The 14,891-nt window shown below is 41.5% G+C and overlaps 2 protein-coding genes across 8 annotated transcripts in view; one reads left to right on the forward strand and one right to left on the reverse strand.

Annotated features, from left to right (window-relative positions):
* Positions 1 to 14,891, reverse strand: part of Ano3 (anoctamin 3) — a 350,025-nt gene that overhangs the window by 59,111 nt on the left and 276,023 nt on the right. For all 7 annotated transcript variants that reach the window (XM_033764063.1, XM_010603358.3, XM_010603357.2 and 4 more), the window contains one exon: positions 11,531 to 11,591. In XM_033764063.1, the coding sequence (XP_033619954.1) occupies positions 11,531 to 11,591 (61 nt within the window). The remainder of the gene's footprint in view (positions 1 to 11,530; positions 11,592 to 14,891) is intronic.
* Muc15 (mucin 15, cell surface associated) lies at positions 72 to 11,318 on the forward strand. The gene is made up of 4 exons (XM_010603356.3): positions 72 to 568; positions 5,738 to 6,430; positions 8,148 to 8,297; positions 10,078 to 11,318. Exons 2-4 carry the CDS (start codon positions 5,776 to 5,778, stop codon positions 10,239 to 10,241), a joined length of 969 nt encoding a protein of 322 aa, XP_010601658.1. The 5' UTR covers positions 72 to 568; positions 5,738 to 5,775; the 3' UTR covers positions 10,242 to 11,318.

Below are 14,891 nucleotides of genomic sequence, written 5' to 3' on the forward strand. Positions count from 1 at the left end.
TTTTTTTTTTTTTTTTTTTTTTTGTGCACAGGCACGGCCACCTACTAAGGGACTGAAAGATCTGCTCCAGAGTGAGGAAGGCAGGGAGCTGGCTTAGGGTGACAGCTGCAGGGCCAGCTCCTCAGTTTTCCAAGAGCAGAAAGGAAACCCAGCGCTTCTCAGAGCCTTCTGATTGCACCTTAGGCAGTCACCAAAGTCTAGTCCGGTTTTTGCTTGGGGCAAGGAATGGATGCCCTTGTTTTGCCCCCACTGTGAAGAACTAGCCTGCCCCAGACCAACCTATGAAAACTGGAGGGCTGGCCTTTTTTTTTTCCCTTTTTTGTTAAAGGCCTGAATGAGGTGATACTCTACTGCTTAGGCTGAGGAGCAGGTCTGTCTGGTTTCTGGGTGCTCTATTACACAAGCAAGACGGCAGCCCGCCCCACCTAATTTGGTTTCTCTGCACCCTGCTGCTCTGAGCCACACAGTCACACTGAACACATTTCTTTTCTCTTATGCGCCAACCAAGACAACCAGCACGGGGCAGTTCCGCGCAGTTCCCATCCAGAAACACCTGCTAGTCCTGAAGGTAAGCTGTGTTTGTTGTGCCTGCTGGGTTACTAAAGCACTCTCCCTCTCTCTCTCTCTCTCTCTCTCTCTCTCTCTCTCTCTCTCTCTCTCTCTCTCTCTCCTCCTCCTCTCCCCACCCAGTTACCAAAGAGAATCAAAGTAGCCTCAACCCCCCCGACAAAACTGTCTGGCAAGTAGCTACAGAGACCCTGGTAAAAAGAGATTGCTGTTCATTAAGTAATTGCCTTCTAAATGAGCATTTTCCCTGCTAAATGAGCCAACTCCAAAAATTATTGCCAGTCGCTAGATGATAAAAGTTGCAGAAGAGTTAAAAGAAAGTCTTATTTAAAATTTATGTGACTACAATATAGAATTTCCCAGTCAGGCTGCAGTACGGTATCAAACTATTTAAAGTGGAACGTATTCAATATAAATTTAATACTTAGATCTAAATTATGAATTTGGGCTTAAAGTTTCTTATTTTAAGTATTAGAATATAAAAGTTTTTTTTTAAAAAAGAACACTCACTTAAAATGAATTACTTCTTTGTATACTTCTTTTTCAAAGATATTTTCAATAAAAAAAAATGTACACATGATCCATTTCTTAGCATCACAAGTGTTTAACTCCAACGCTCACCAGGAATTTAAAATGCGGAATCAGTCACCACAGAAGACAGCCATGGAAGGAAGACGTGGGCAAGGCTTTCTGGAGCAGCTCTCAGTTTGTGAGGGCAGAAGGCTCCTTTCTTTAAAGTTTCGCTAAGTTCTCATTTACCGGCTTTCGATTTGACCCCGACAGGAGAGGCTGTTCACACAGACCGAGAAGTGAGACACAGCTGAAACCCGGTGCCTGCGCACTCAGACCCAGAACACTTTTCGGAGGCACATTCTTTTCGAGCTGGACAATCATCCACTAATTTATGACTCAGAATCGCCTGCGCCAGCAGGTTGCACTGCATTTTGTTTGTTTTTCCTGGATTCCTGCATATGTAGGTCTTTCACTTAGAATGATATTGGCAAATGTTTTGGAACTGTTTATTTTTTATTTTTATTTTTTTTTGCCTGAAGGGAAGTCATTCTTCTTTCCTTTTTCTTGCATTTTTAATCAAAGAAAAGTGAAAGGATAGGTGTAAGTTTTTCAGGCACAGGCGGGCTTTCTGGATTCTCACCTGTCAAAATCCTTTTGGTAGAGTCACATTTTTAGAAATACAATTTCTTATGCCCTCACTTAGCGTGATTCTTTGAGGTAGAGAAAACAAAATACTATTCAGGCGTGGAGAGGCCTTTCAGAATGATGACTCTCGTGTGGAGGGTATGCCCAGTGCATCTCTGGCAGACTGGACTTGTGTGATCAACAGTCACAACCAAACAACAGCACCAACAAATAGCCTGTGAGCTGTAGCAAGAAATGATCAAAAGTAACTGGGCGACAGGGTGTGATGATGTATTCATGTCAGCCATTTCAACTACAAGGCCACTCTTATATTTTCCCCTCAGAGTAACCAAACTGGCATTCATTGACAATTTCTGTGTGGTATGGGTTTGAGTGACCATCATTTCTTTCTCCTTGGACGGCCCAGCTGCCTGTCAGGAATCAGGGCCCCTTCTCCCTGTTCTCAGAGCCTGGTATAAAAGGGGCATGACTCAGTTAGAGCAGGGAGGAGGGGCCTCTGGATGCAGGTCTGTGTGCTTTGTGGCCGGCGTCTCTTCTTACTATTACCCCCTTCCGTCCTCCACACAAAAGCAGGAACGAGCAACCACCCTCAGTGCCAACGCCAAAGAAAGGGGAGAAAACAGTATTCATTGTCTCTGTGTGGACTTGTTCAAAAGCGAAACTCATTCATGTACTCATGTCGAGAAGTTCTTAAATGTTAAAAGTTGTTAGACCTTTTAACTCATTCATGTACTCATGTTAGAAGTTCTTAAATATTAAAAAGCAACAGAAATATATATACATGAACGTTTAGAATCTGTATTTCAGATATCATAAAGTAGCTGAAAATCTTTTTTTCTCTCCTCTTCATGATAATTCTACCTTTCCAAACTTTATTTTTGATTAGTACATGTTTGTCACACATATTGATCACATTCAGAATTTGTTCCCGCACATAATTTTAGACGTGTCTGAACTTCTACCGTTCATAGCTGTGCCCCTGTGTTACACCTCCAGAATTCCTGTGGAGTTTACACCCCCTAATTGCTGCTTCGTAGGAATAAGAAGAGGCAAAGAGCAGGAGGAAAACTGATGCCTCTTGCTCTCTTTCTCCCCCTCTAAAATTTCAGTTTCCTTTCTCTCCTTCTGTCTGTACACACAGGGCTCTTAGCTGACAGGAATCTGGGCATTCTCAAGCCTGCCATTCGGATTCCACCATAATTTCAGCGTTCTATCACTGTCTACAGCACTCTTTAATATTTGAACTCTAGAGATGTAGAGAAGCTGAAGAGAGAATACAAAGGGGAAAAAATGCATAGGATTCATTGCTGGTGCTGTGGGCCGTCAGAACCACTGCAGCAGCTCTCGCTGCAGATAATATTTTGCTCGATTCAGGATAAAGACCCACTTCATCCACATCACTTGACCCTTTCTCCCACAAAATTTCAGAACCACAGTTTTCAGTTGTTGACGGCTTCAGCCGGTGGCTGCTTCTTCCCCTCTAAGATGAAAGGTGCCAAGGAATGGCTGTAGGAGGCCTCTACCATAAAATCAGGACGGCAGGAGTAACTCAGCCCGGAACAAACAGTAAACACTACCCAGATGAACTGCTGTACATCCCTTGCCTCCCTGTCTTTGTTTTCCTCAGGAGATAAATTATAGGCAGTCATAGAATGCTTGGCACATTTGGGGGGTTTTCAAATTACAATCAAAAGCGACGCAGAGGAATGAGAAATCCCCTGTGTGGTTCAGTGTTCAGGCAGGGTCAAGCAGGAACAGCAGAGTTCACTGTCTTGACTCGGGTGTGTGGATTCTTCTTACTGGAAGGCCGTGAAAAAGCAAGGCCCCGTTCCTCACCTGGCTCTGAAAAGAAATCTAGAACAACTATTTTTCTTTCATGATGATCACTCTTTAGGAAAAGAAATAAAGTGCCCAGATTTAGGGAGAGCAAATCGACCTATGCAACAACCACAGAAAAAGAGTGACCAAATATTACCCAGGGAGCAGAGCACCAGCGATGGACAGAGGAAAAGAAGGCCGTGTTTGTGAGGAGCTCTGGAGTTTAGCAGAGAAAGAAATTCCAGGAAAAGCGGGGCCAAGGATTTAGCTCAGTGGTTCCACCGCCTGCCTCACAAGTACAAGGACTCGAGTTTGATCCCCGGTGCCAAAAACAAAAAACAAAAAAGACAAAGATTGAATTAGTAGGGGCCGGGGATTTAGCTCAGCGTTTCGGTGGCCTGCCTTGCAAGCACAAGGACCTGAGTTCAATCCCCAGTACCAAAAAAGAAAAAAAAAGAAAGAAAGAAAGAAAGAAAGAAAGAAAGAAAGAAAGAAAGAAAGAAAGAAAAGCACACACACCCATCCTCATGCTGTAGTGCACTGTACGTTACACCTGCTAGGGGCAGTACCTGCCTAAAGGAAGTGTTGGTCAGCCATATTCCTGATTAAGCCCTTGAGATTTGTTAATATGAATCTACAAACTCCACCGAAGCAGTGTTCACAGAGAAACCACAGAAATAGGTGGGACTTCCTAAATTGGGGCAAATGGGTATTTTGTATATTTGAGAGGTACTGAAGATAAAACTCCCTGTATTTCTGGGGTTTTGAAAGAATGGTTATAAACTGCTCTGTTTGAAGTGATTAAATTTGGACTGGCTGTGCTTAAAAGAATGTTGGTGGGAAAAGTACCGAATTCTAGACTCCTTTGCAACCTCTGTTATAAAGAAGAGGGCAGTATTGGTCCCTGTCTCCTTGAGCCCTGTTTCAATGGATTCAACTGAAGGCAGATTAAAATATTCAAGAAAAACTGCATCTGTCCTGGACATACACAGACTCATTGTACTCTGAACAATGCAGTAGATCAGTTATTTATGTAGAATTCAAATTGCATTGGGCATACAAGGGGCCTGGGAGGGCTCAAGGTACATGGGAGGATGCGTGGGTTATAAGCAAATGCTTGACAATGTCCACACCAGAGATGAGGCCATCTGCTGCTGTGGGTCTTCTCACCAGAGCCTCACCCGGTCTCCCAAAGAGACCAAGGGATCATGGCACAGGCTTTACTCAGACCTCCCAGGATGTGAACCCTAACATACCCTCCGGTCACCTGGCTGTGAGTCCTTGGGCCCACTTTCATACCCTGTATGCCCCATTAGACACCAGTAAGCAGGATTATAAACCTTTACTTGATGTTTGCTTGGTACTTTTGCTAAGAATTAAATGGAACACATGTAAAGCTTTTGAGGTAACCAGTGATGTTTTCCTATCGTGATATAGTTTTCAATGATGATAATGATTTTTAGTCTCTAGATCAATTTGACTGGATAGTGCAGAAAAGTGAATAAAATATAAGTAAGGAAAATCACCACAAATGTAAAAGCACCTGCACAGCCTGGATCGCATCAAGCCATAACGTATTTCCAGCCCATTCCTTGTCACTACTGGCTTTGTCTTCCCATGAGGAAGCCCTCTCCTGATGGCAACATTAAAGCTTCTTGCTCATGTTGTATGCATATGAAATCACAGTGGGCCTGGACTCTCAGCTCTGCCTTATGTTGTCATAACAGTCCACCCCGCTGGAGAAGCCCCGATTTGTTAATTTTCACCACAGAAATAACCCACAATTTGTTACACAGTCTGTACCTAGCGGACACATTGGCTAGAGATGCATCCATCACACTGCTGTACATATTATCCGCGTCTTCCTGCTTGCCTCCTTAGGAGACATTACTTAAGTGACTAGCCTGGGTCATGGGAAGCATTCTACATCATGAAAACCTTTGCAGTTCTGACATATGGTCTGCTCCCTAAAAGCATTCCGAGAAACTATTCTATGAGGGTATATCACTGGTATATGCCAGCTGTACTCAGTGACACTAGTTTAAGTACTTCATTCTCCCAAAACAAAACTTTTTTGGAATAAAGAATTTGATACTATCGTCTCAACAGTACATCTCTAAATTTTTATCACTTTAAAAGTGTAGATGCATAGAAAACTCAGAATACTTAATAATTCAAATGATTTTTTTTTCAGATTCCCTTAATAAAGCCAATATCGCAAGGAAGGCTACAATGTTAACCTTGGCCCAAATTGTGTTGATTTCAACTTTGCTTATTTCACTGCCCTTGGAGAGCCATGAGATAGAAAATCTAGAGAAAAACACCACACAAAGCATTGCAGAAGTTTGGAAAACAAAGGAGAGAGAAGCAAATGTAAATTCAAATAATGAAAACGGAAATGTCTCCCTTCCAGAGGTAACTGATTTCCCTCCTTTGAACCCATCCAATATAGCAACTTTCACCAGCACCTTGACAACCATCAACTTCTCCAGGGCTCCAAGATCCCCAGCCACGTTTTCCACAGCTCCTCCCTTGGTTCACGGCTTCGTTTCCAAATTGCCTTGGAACTCATCTCTAGTGGACCAGAATTTCCCTCCTGTCTCAACCCACCCCAATTCTACAGGGGCTGTCTCACCAGAAGACTTCAGTCTGAACAATGACACCGCATACATTCCTGACAACAGTTCCACTGCCCCCATCATCCTCCCCCCAGTGTCGACCCCCAAATCTGCGACCCCCTTGACAGTGGAACCGACTGCATGGCCTACCACAGAGGGCGACAGTTTTGCTGGCTTCACTCCCTATCAAGAAAACACAACTCTACAGCCCACCTTACAATTTACCAATGACTCCAAACTCTTTCCAAGTACATCAGACTCCCCAAAAGGTAAGTATAAATGGACTTAGCTTTCCTTTAACGTGGAATTGAATCTCTGAGTAAGTTGTGGAGATTAAATCTAAGGGTGTGGCCATTCTAAAAAAAGAGAAGAGCGTGCCGTAGTCCAGGTGAACCCTACTTATTTGGAAAGGAGTCATTATAATGGAAATAGTGGAGTACTCTAAAGGCTTGGGCATGTAGTGAGCATTATCATAGATGAAGAGACCTGCGGGGAAAATGAGAAGAAGGAGAGGTCAGCCAAAGATGGAGACGCAGATTTGGGAGGCTTTGGTGACGATGTTCACCTAGTCTTAGACTGTACAAAATTTCATATCCTCCCAGCACTACTATAAAGGTAAACTTTAAAATTATACCTACTTGAATTTTGAAAAACTAAAAAAAAAAAGAATGAATTTATAAATTATCTGAAACCACATGGGAATCACAAGAGAATAGAACACTACTATTAAAAAGTTATTTGGACAAGCTCAATGAAAGACAGTCCTCCTTAATTTTTAGTTTAAATCGAGTGAAAATTATTTAAGTAGAATTTAGCTATATCATGAATTTATATCGATATCGAATGTTTCATTTGAGGTTTATGTCAAACTTTGAAACACAAAATGAGAATGAGAGTCAAAGTTTAAGAATTCATCCTTTATGCTTTATTTTTTTCTAGTTTAGCTATATTTTTATATACTTGAAGTGGTTAAACACTACCCCCATGAACTTACTGCCCTCCAATGCATAAACCCAGAGAATATATTAAATTTATAAAAACTAAATCATATTCTCTAATTGCTACTTGAAAGTTATCACTTGTGTATAAGAAATGTTTTAATTTCTTACATATTTTTACTTTTATTTAATTATAACTTTTACATACCCTGTCACTTGTACACACTGTGACATTCCATTAAAAAGAACTTTTAAAAAACACCTTCTCTTGCCTTTGAATAACCAACCCTATAGATAGATAGATAATTTACTCTTATCACTACTTTTCATCCAAAAATTGTTGTTTGCTTCTCCTTCATAGTAACAATTTTATGTACACCGATGTGAATGATTTTCCTAGAAGTGGAGTTTTATGTAGAATTAGAGACTCTCAAAGAATCCTTATCTAATTATGAGTTCAAAGAGCATCAAGTAATTTATTGATAGATACTTGTAAAGAACACATATAGTAATATTTTAGTTGCCCCAAGACTCAGACCTTGATATATAAGACATTGCAAGCATCTTACCTCAGTCTACTGTTTTGTTTTGTTTTAGTATTTGAAAATATCCTATACTACATATATATATTGCTTTTTTCATATAATGGCTTTTGATTGGGGAGTTTGCAGATTTATTTTGTATTACCCTTATTCGCATTTTAATCTTGAATTCTTTATAGAAACAAACTCAAAGTTCACATCACCACTAAATTTTTATCAGAGATTTGGGGTTTATGAAAAACCTAATGTATACACTGAAACTAGATGTTAACAGAGAATACACTTGACCCTTCAGTGCTGACAACGTTAACAGGTAGACAGTTGTTAGCTGTAAAGCTAAGACTTACATGTGTTTCAGACAAATTGCAAGGGACTGTGGCTCACTCTCCTGTCTGCTCGTCACTGTTATGTAATGTTAAAAACCACTGAACAGTCCACGTGTTTCCCTTTGCATCTTTCAAACAGTTATTTGCTATGTCTTAACTGTAATTGCATTTGTCCTCCAGAGAACAGAAATACTGGAGTGGTGTTCGGGGCCGTTTTAGGGGCTATTCTCGGTGTTTCCCTGCTGAGTCTTGTGGGCTATTTCTTGTGTGGAAAGAGGAAAACAGATTCATTTTCCCACCGGCGACTTTATGAGGACAGAAACGAACCAGGTAATAACTATTTCAGAGTCTCAACTGGACGCGGTGATTTTAATTAAGCGAGGGTTACATGCTTAGAAGGGTTTCCTAGGGCAGAAAAAGCCTAAAGACTTAGCAAAATGATTCTGGATCTGTGAGTGAAATTTTAAAACCACTGTACTTATCACTCCTTGCATCCAAATGAGTTTAAAAATATGACAGAATTAAAAAATAAGTACATAAGAAGAAGATAAAATTTAAAAAATGACCAGTTTTGCTAACAAATCATTGCAAAGCCATTTCTTGCCATTGTAGTAAGCCTTGTAGCAAAAATCTGAACAAAGACTTTCTAACTGGAAGGTCATCAAAAGTGTATCCACCCAGCCATCTTCCTTAGAGACTCGCAAGTTATACCCAGGAGCTAAAAGTGGCATTTGCACACATAAAATGACAGTGATCCTAAATCACAATTTTTCTACTCATATAATGGAAAAAAACCCCAACTAGAATATCTCTATATGAGGGATACCTATATTAAAAATAAAGCTGCAGGTTTGACTTGTAGTAAGATAAAAAGAACAGAAGTGAAGTTACTTCAGATGTTTGACTTATTTCTTTCACACTTTAGGGGAAAAATCTACTTTCATCTTTACACCAGGAATATTCCCACCAATTAACAATTAGTTCACTGTCCATGTCAAGTCCCATGGGTAAAGTGCCCCATCGTGTTTTGTTAAGTTGACTAATACATTACTAATATACATTACCAAATCCTTTAATTGTAAATTTAACAGAACTCGGTTTGTAACTTTTTAGCAATTTCTATAAAAGAAAAAGTGACACTTGTCAAAATTAAGGTAACCACCATCCTAACAGTGGTTTTTAAACATACTATTAAACCTAAGAACTTTGTATAACGTGCACCATGCAAACATTTGGCTGATCACACTGATACATTCTAAGCAGTCACAAATGACCGATAACAAATAACTCAAAAGCAACACCCTCCTTACCTTTTCAGGATTGCACTGGGACATCTTTCCCAATACCTCAGCTTTCTTCAAGCCTAGTCTGGAAACCAGCAGCTTAGGGAACAAGGGTGTATACGTAGGATACCCATCTGAATATTATTAAATCACCACTCTAACTTGTTATTAGTCATTGCTTGTACTAACATAAACTATCCGGGCCATGGCCAGAGTGCCTTTGAAAATTAATCCAAGATAATTAAGAAAGTAACTACTTATTAGTTGAAAAAAATTAAAAATTGAGCAACTCAAGTTCATGGTGACTTGGATCTCTTAGGATACATGGTTTCAAGAATTGTTTTCTACCTTCTTCACCTAAAATGGCTTGATGATCAAGATAGTGAGGTAAAAGACAAAATAATAGCTGTGGTTTTTAATGCCCTTAGTTTTCAAATAATTTTTAAATGAGAAGTTGCAAATCCAGAACATGTTAACACATTTTTGGAAACCATGAGATTAAAAGATCAAGGAGGTATACATTGGTACATTTTTATGCAAAGCACTGGCAGCTTTTTTGTAATGATCTCTCCCTTAGTTCCTTTATTTTGCATCTACCAGCTGTGAAACTTTGGAAGCAAAACTGTCCTTTAGTCATAGAAATAAATTTAGCTCGGAACTGCTGCTTCACCATTTCAAAAATAACGCCCCCAGAGGCCCACATAAAGGTTTTACCTACGTACTTATCTGGAACGATTCTATGATCGGGCAATATAATCAGACGGCCGCGCATGCATTTTTCATCTGTCACTATAAAGCAATTGTGTTCATTTTATTCTATTCTTCAGTTCTGCGATTAGACAACGCGCCGGAACCTTACGACGTGGGCTTTGGGAGTCCAAGCTGCTATCACCCGTCTGTGAATGATTCGGCGGTGCCAGAAAGCCGGGAAAGTGCTCGGGACTGCATCCCTATGGGTGACATTCCTCCTCCGCTGCACAGCGCCGTCTAGAACCGGCGCAGAGGTTCCCGCTGGCAGGGGTGCACCTGTCCCTGCCACTCCTCACTCTCACCTCCCGGGGGGTTGTGCAAGCTCACTGGCTTGTAGACTAGGCCAGGAGAGCTGTGGAGAGCCTGACACTAGTGGCAGAAACACAGTGAGAATTCGTCCTTCCAAGGGCTTCCCTGCTCATGACATTCAGCTGGGCTGAAGCTCCTATAACGAGGGGCAATTTACGCTGTTGTCTGTTTTCCTTAATAGGAAACATTTGCAGAGTCAGACGAAAGACCCCGCCGCCACAGCAGCGCCTGAGGATTTCAGACCAAAAAACGTTCAGCAAAAATAGGGAACCCAAAATGTATTTCACCTCTTTTGAACAAAAACCAAAGCACTAGACTCTTTCTTGTTTCACCTGCCCTTCGAGGACCACAAATGAAGATTAGAAACATTACAAAAATTATGCCTGATTTTAAAAAAAATTTCATTTAAAGCTAGAAAGAAGATATGGCCCAGAGTCCAATTCCTGGGAAATTAAGCAATAGAAATGAGAGACTTGTACTCTGCCCAATTTTACTTCTCTGTCCCCCGTACAGACGTGGACAGCCCGTGGCATTCTTGCTTTGACAACGACTGCTTTCAACAGGCTCATGCTGGGAAGCCTGACCCTAACCAGGAGAGTAACGCTTTCCTCAGAGGTCTTCCAAGTTCGAAGGACTCCAACTTGTCTAAATGTATTTTAGATTTCAATTACTTCTGTGCCTCCACACTCCATGAGAAATGTGGTGAAAATCAGCCAAAGCATACACTCAGAATGTAGTACGGGTTGGAGCTGTTCAGAATAGGATTCATATAAGGAATCGAGTCATATAAGGAATAGATTCTGCATCTCAAAGTATATGAAGCATAAGGAAATAAAAGAGTGGGGACATAAAACAAAGACAACTTTTCATCATCACTTTCCTAGGTAACAATACACAGAGCCTAAGGTGGATTGGACCATCTCTCAGTTTGTCACGTGACTTGGGCAGCAAAAGAGTACTTCGTAGTGTAGGGAGATCTAGGCTGTAGTGGTTAGAAGATTAGATAAAGAGTAAATTTCCAAAGAAGAAGCAAATGTATGAACAGGCAAACAAAGCAAGTACCAGGCTTTACAAGTAAAAACAATTGAAAACAAAAGCTGTTATTACAGCATTGCCACATTGTGTGTGTGTGTGTGTGTGTGTGTGTGTGTGTGTGTGTGAAGAAACACAGACACAGCCTTAGAAGACGAAAGCTAGAAGGTAATGAAAGAACACACTTACCCCATATTGCCATAAAAATAGCAAAGAAGACTGTCCCTCCATTATCAAACAAGTATGTCACCTTAATGGAAAACAACAAACAAAATTAATCATTCTACTCATCATCATAACCCAATAGCCACCTTTTGAATTTAGGCACTATGGCTTTCGCCCAATGAAGTCATACTATCGTATGCTTTATGAGATCCTGCAGCCACTTTCTGAGATGTTCCCATGGGGAGAAAGGAGGAAACGGTTTTTACCTCTTTTCTTTTCTTCTCCGATTCCCTTTTCATTACACCTTCACGTTTGCTTAGCAGTTTTTCTGACATTCTAAGGAAGTATTTGCGGGCCACAGTAAACTAAACTACACATGCGATGTAAGAAGTTGGCTTTTCAAGTAAGGCATTCAAAATTGCATTTCTTTTCAGCAAAACTTTCATGAATGGGGAATTTGCAAATTGCAGAATTCTGCCAGCAAGCTAGCACTTCCAATGAGCAAGGCCGTGACCCTTTCCTCCCGTCTCTCCACATGTGCCACAGGCCCATGTGTGGTTTGTGACATATAATGAGTCACATCATTAGTTGCTTCCAGAAGTTTTGTACATCATTGGACATATATGGTACCATCAACGTGTTTTAAATCAGGTATTACCCAAAGTTGCTTAAAGAATGATGTACAGTGATAAATTTTCAGAATTGTAAAGATTGTTTAGTTTTAATGAAGTTCAAACTTAATAAAATTGAAATTAGCCCTGCTTGGGTTCAGTTGCGGAATACTCATATTTATAAATTAGTGAGCGAGAATAAACACAGCTGAGAACATAAATGTTTGGTGTGCACATAAGCAGTATGGAAACTCCAGTGGTCCTCTTGTCCCAGATGGACACATTCCGAGGCCGCTGTGGAGGCGGAAACTGCAGAGAACATGGAAGCCTGAAAACACTGTGTTCTTTCCTACGCATCTTTCCTATACCTGTGCTAACGCAGAATGTGTAAGAGCTGCTCAAATTGAATATGTAGGACAGACACAGCAAGAGACCAACAATAAAACAGAGCGATTCAATCCATGGGGTGTGATACAAGTGACCTGAGGAGCCTTCTCGCTCAGTATACCCTCTTGTGCTGTCTCACCGTCCTTGTGACGGTGTGGAAGGACACAGCGTCCACCCATCAGAGGATGGGAGGCTCGAGCTAGGGGCCTCGTGGTAGGGCCAGCTAGTGGGTCTGAGTTGCCTGAACACAGGGACTGTGACAGAGCTACAGAGGTCTGCTGATTGAGGTGCTTACTAAGTGACTACTGGGTAGGCGGCGTGTAACACAGGATACACTGGACAGTGGGGATTGCACAGGGTTCCAACATAGCATTCAGAGTGGCGTGACATTTAAGATACAATAACTGTTTATTTCTGGAAATTTCCATTTTAGGGTACAGTTGACTACAGGAAAGGGGAAGTATGGAAAATAATACTTCAAGTAAGATGGGGGTACGGGGGCTACTGTGTAAAGAACATAGGGGACTATCTTCAAAGGAAGCTGAGGTGAAGTATGGATTACAGAAGAGTTTTATAAAGAAAGCTGAAGAGGAGTGGATGCCTCTGTGCCCAGACTGAAGTCCACAATGTCCTCAGGGAAGTCTTAAATCAAAATTATGTATGTGTCTGTGTATACGTATTAAGTATATGTATATGTATTATGTATATGACGATCTCTGGGACATAGCACAAAACAATCGGTAAAACAAGGAAACACAGGACATATTTTTGTGCAATGCAGCATTGATAAAAATATCACCATAAGAAGATAGGGTCCTTTTAAAGGTTTGTGAATACATTATAAAATAGTCTATGTAGCTCTAAAATTCTGACTGTTAAGGTTTAGGGCATCTAAAAATGTTATAAGCCTTGGTTTGCAGAACAATCATTACCATACATTATGTACAGGAGAGAAAAGAACCATGAGGAAATTCTCCCACAGAGTTCATAACATTACACACAGTGGGGGAGCCAGGCTTTTGTTTCTGGGTTTCTTACAGAGACACCTGTGGCTTTCTGCAGCTGAGGAGCTGTCAGTTCCCTCAGAAGCAGACCTCCTGCGGGAACCACCTGGGGGTGCTGGAACAGAGACTTTGCACACCGGGGCTTAAAGGTCACCAGGAAACAGTGGCTCTCCGCTGCTTCAGAAAAGCCCTGATTGTAGAAAAGTGGTGAACAAAAGGCCACGTTTAACAGCAATCTTGTTGCACAGATGTGGTTGGACATATTTTATGCAGTATTTTCTTGTAAAACTGTTTCCATTTTTTTCCTTGCTAGATTCATTTTCACATCTTTCCAGAATGTAAGTCAATCGCTTTAATCCTTACGCTTTTAAAACACATCCATGGGATACAGAGGATCGTCATGTAGCAGGAGATTACAGACTTGTGACGGGACATTAAGCTAGAAGCAGGGATTGGGATGCTTCAGAGTTTGCCCTGAGGAGGTGACTGCAATAGTTGATGTTGGCATGGCCAGTTGCCATTCAGTCATGCAGGGGATACTGTATATTAGGGTAATGAGAAGATCCGGAGACAAGAGCCCGATTAGAAACCTGTGATAACAGCATGAGTACCTAAAGCCTTCATCTAAGGGGCCCATACAAGAAACAGATGCTAAATGGGAAAGAAAGACCTAAGAAAGAGATGAGAAACGGGACAGAGTGAGCCCCTGGGAAACCCTGCATAGCTGGAGGGTAGACTATAGGCGGAGAAGGGAGATTTGTTCTCTGTCTTGTAGCCCCCAAACACTTGCTGTGTTGAAGAAAACTTGTGAAGACACTGAGGGAAAATTCCCCAAATAGCATGCCAGAGTCTTCTCGATGTAAGAAGGAGGTGGTCCTGTCTAAGAATATGTACTTTTTCAGTGAAGTATTCCGGTAGAAAACTAGCTAGCTATCGTGGTTAGGAGGCCTATGGGGAACATTTTCTTCAGCACTGCCCATGTGAACTGGGAAATCTCTGAGGAGAGAAGCACACTGGGCTCAGACAAACACAAATTCCCCTTTGTCTGGGATATGGAGTCATCTTGTGGAGCGGGGTGTGGCTGTGCATCAGTGAATGTGGCCTAGGGACACACGTTGCTTCCCTGGATGGAGCTTCAAGTCTGTGCCGCTTCTACTGTAGCTGCTGGCTCTTCCTCTAAGACTGCTTGGCTAAATCCAAAGTAACACAGGCTCTGGAAACTGCTGTTTCTGCCTCATTAAGGCCCCACCCCGCTAAAGAGAGAAAGAATATCCTGGGCAGACTGAACCCTGCAGGCCCTGCTACTACTGAGAGCTCCTGAGAGCCTGGGCAGCAGGGACCTGGAATTAAATCTACCTTTCACTCTCCCCCTCCCCTCCCCTC

This window comes from Fukomys damarensis, unplaced genomic scaffold (assembly GCF_012274545.1).
Source record: "Fukomys damarensis isolate Sample0158 unplaced genomic scaffold, DMR_v1.0_HiC HiC_scaffold_16, whole genome shotgun sequence".
Lineage (NCBI taxonomy): Eukaryota > Metazoa > Chordata > Mammalia > Rodentia > Bathyergidae > Fukomys > Fukomys damarensis.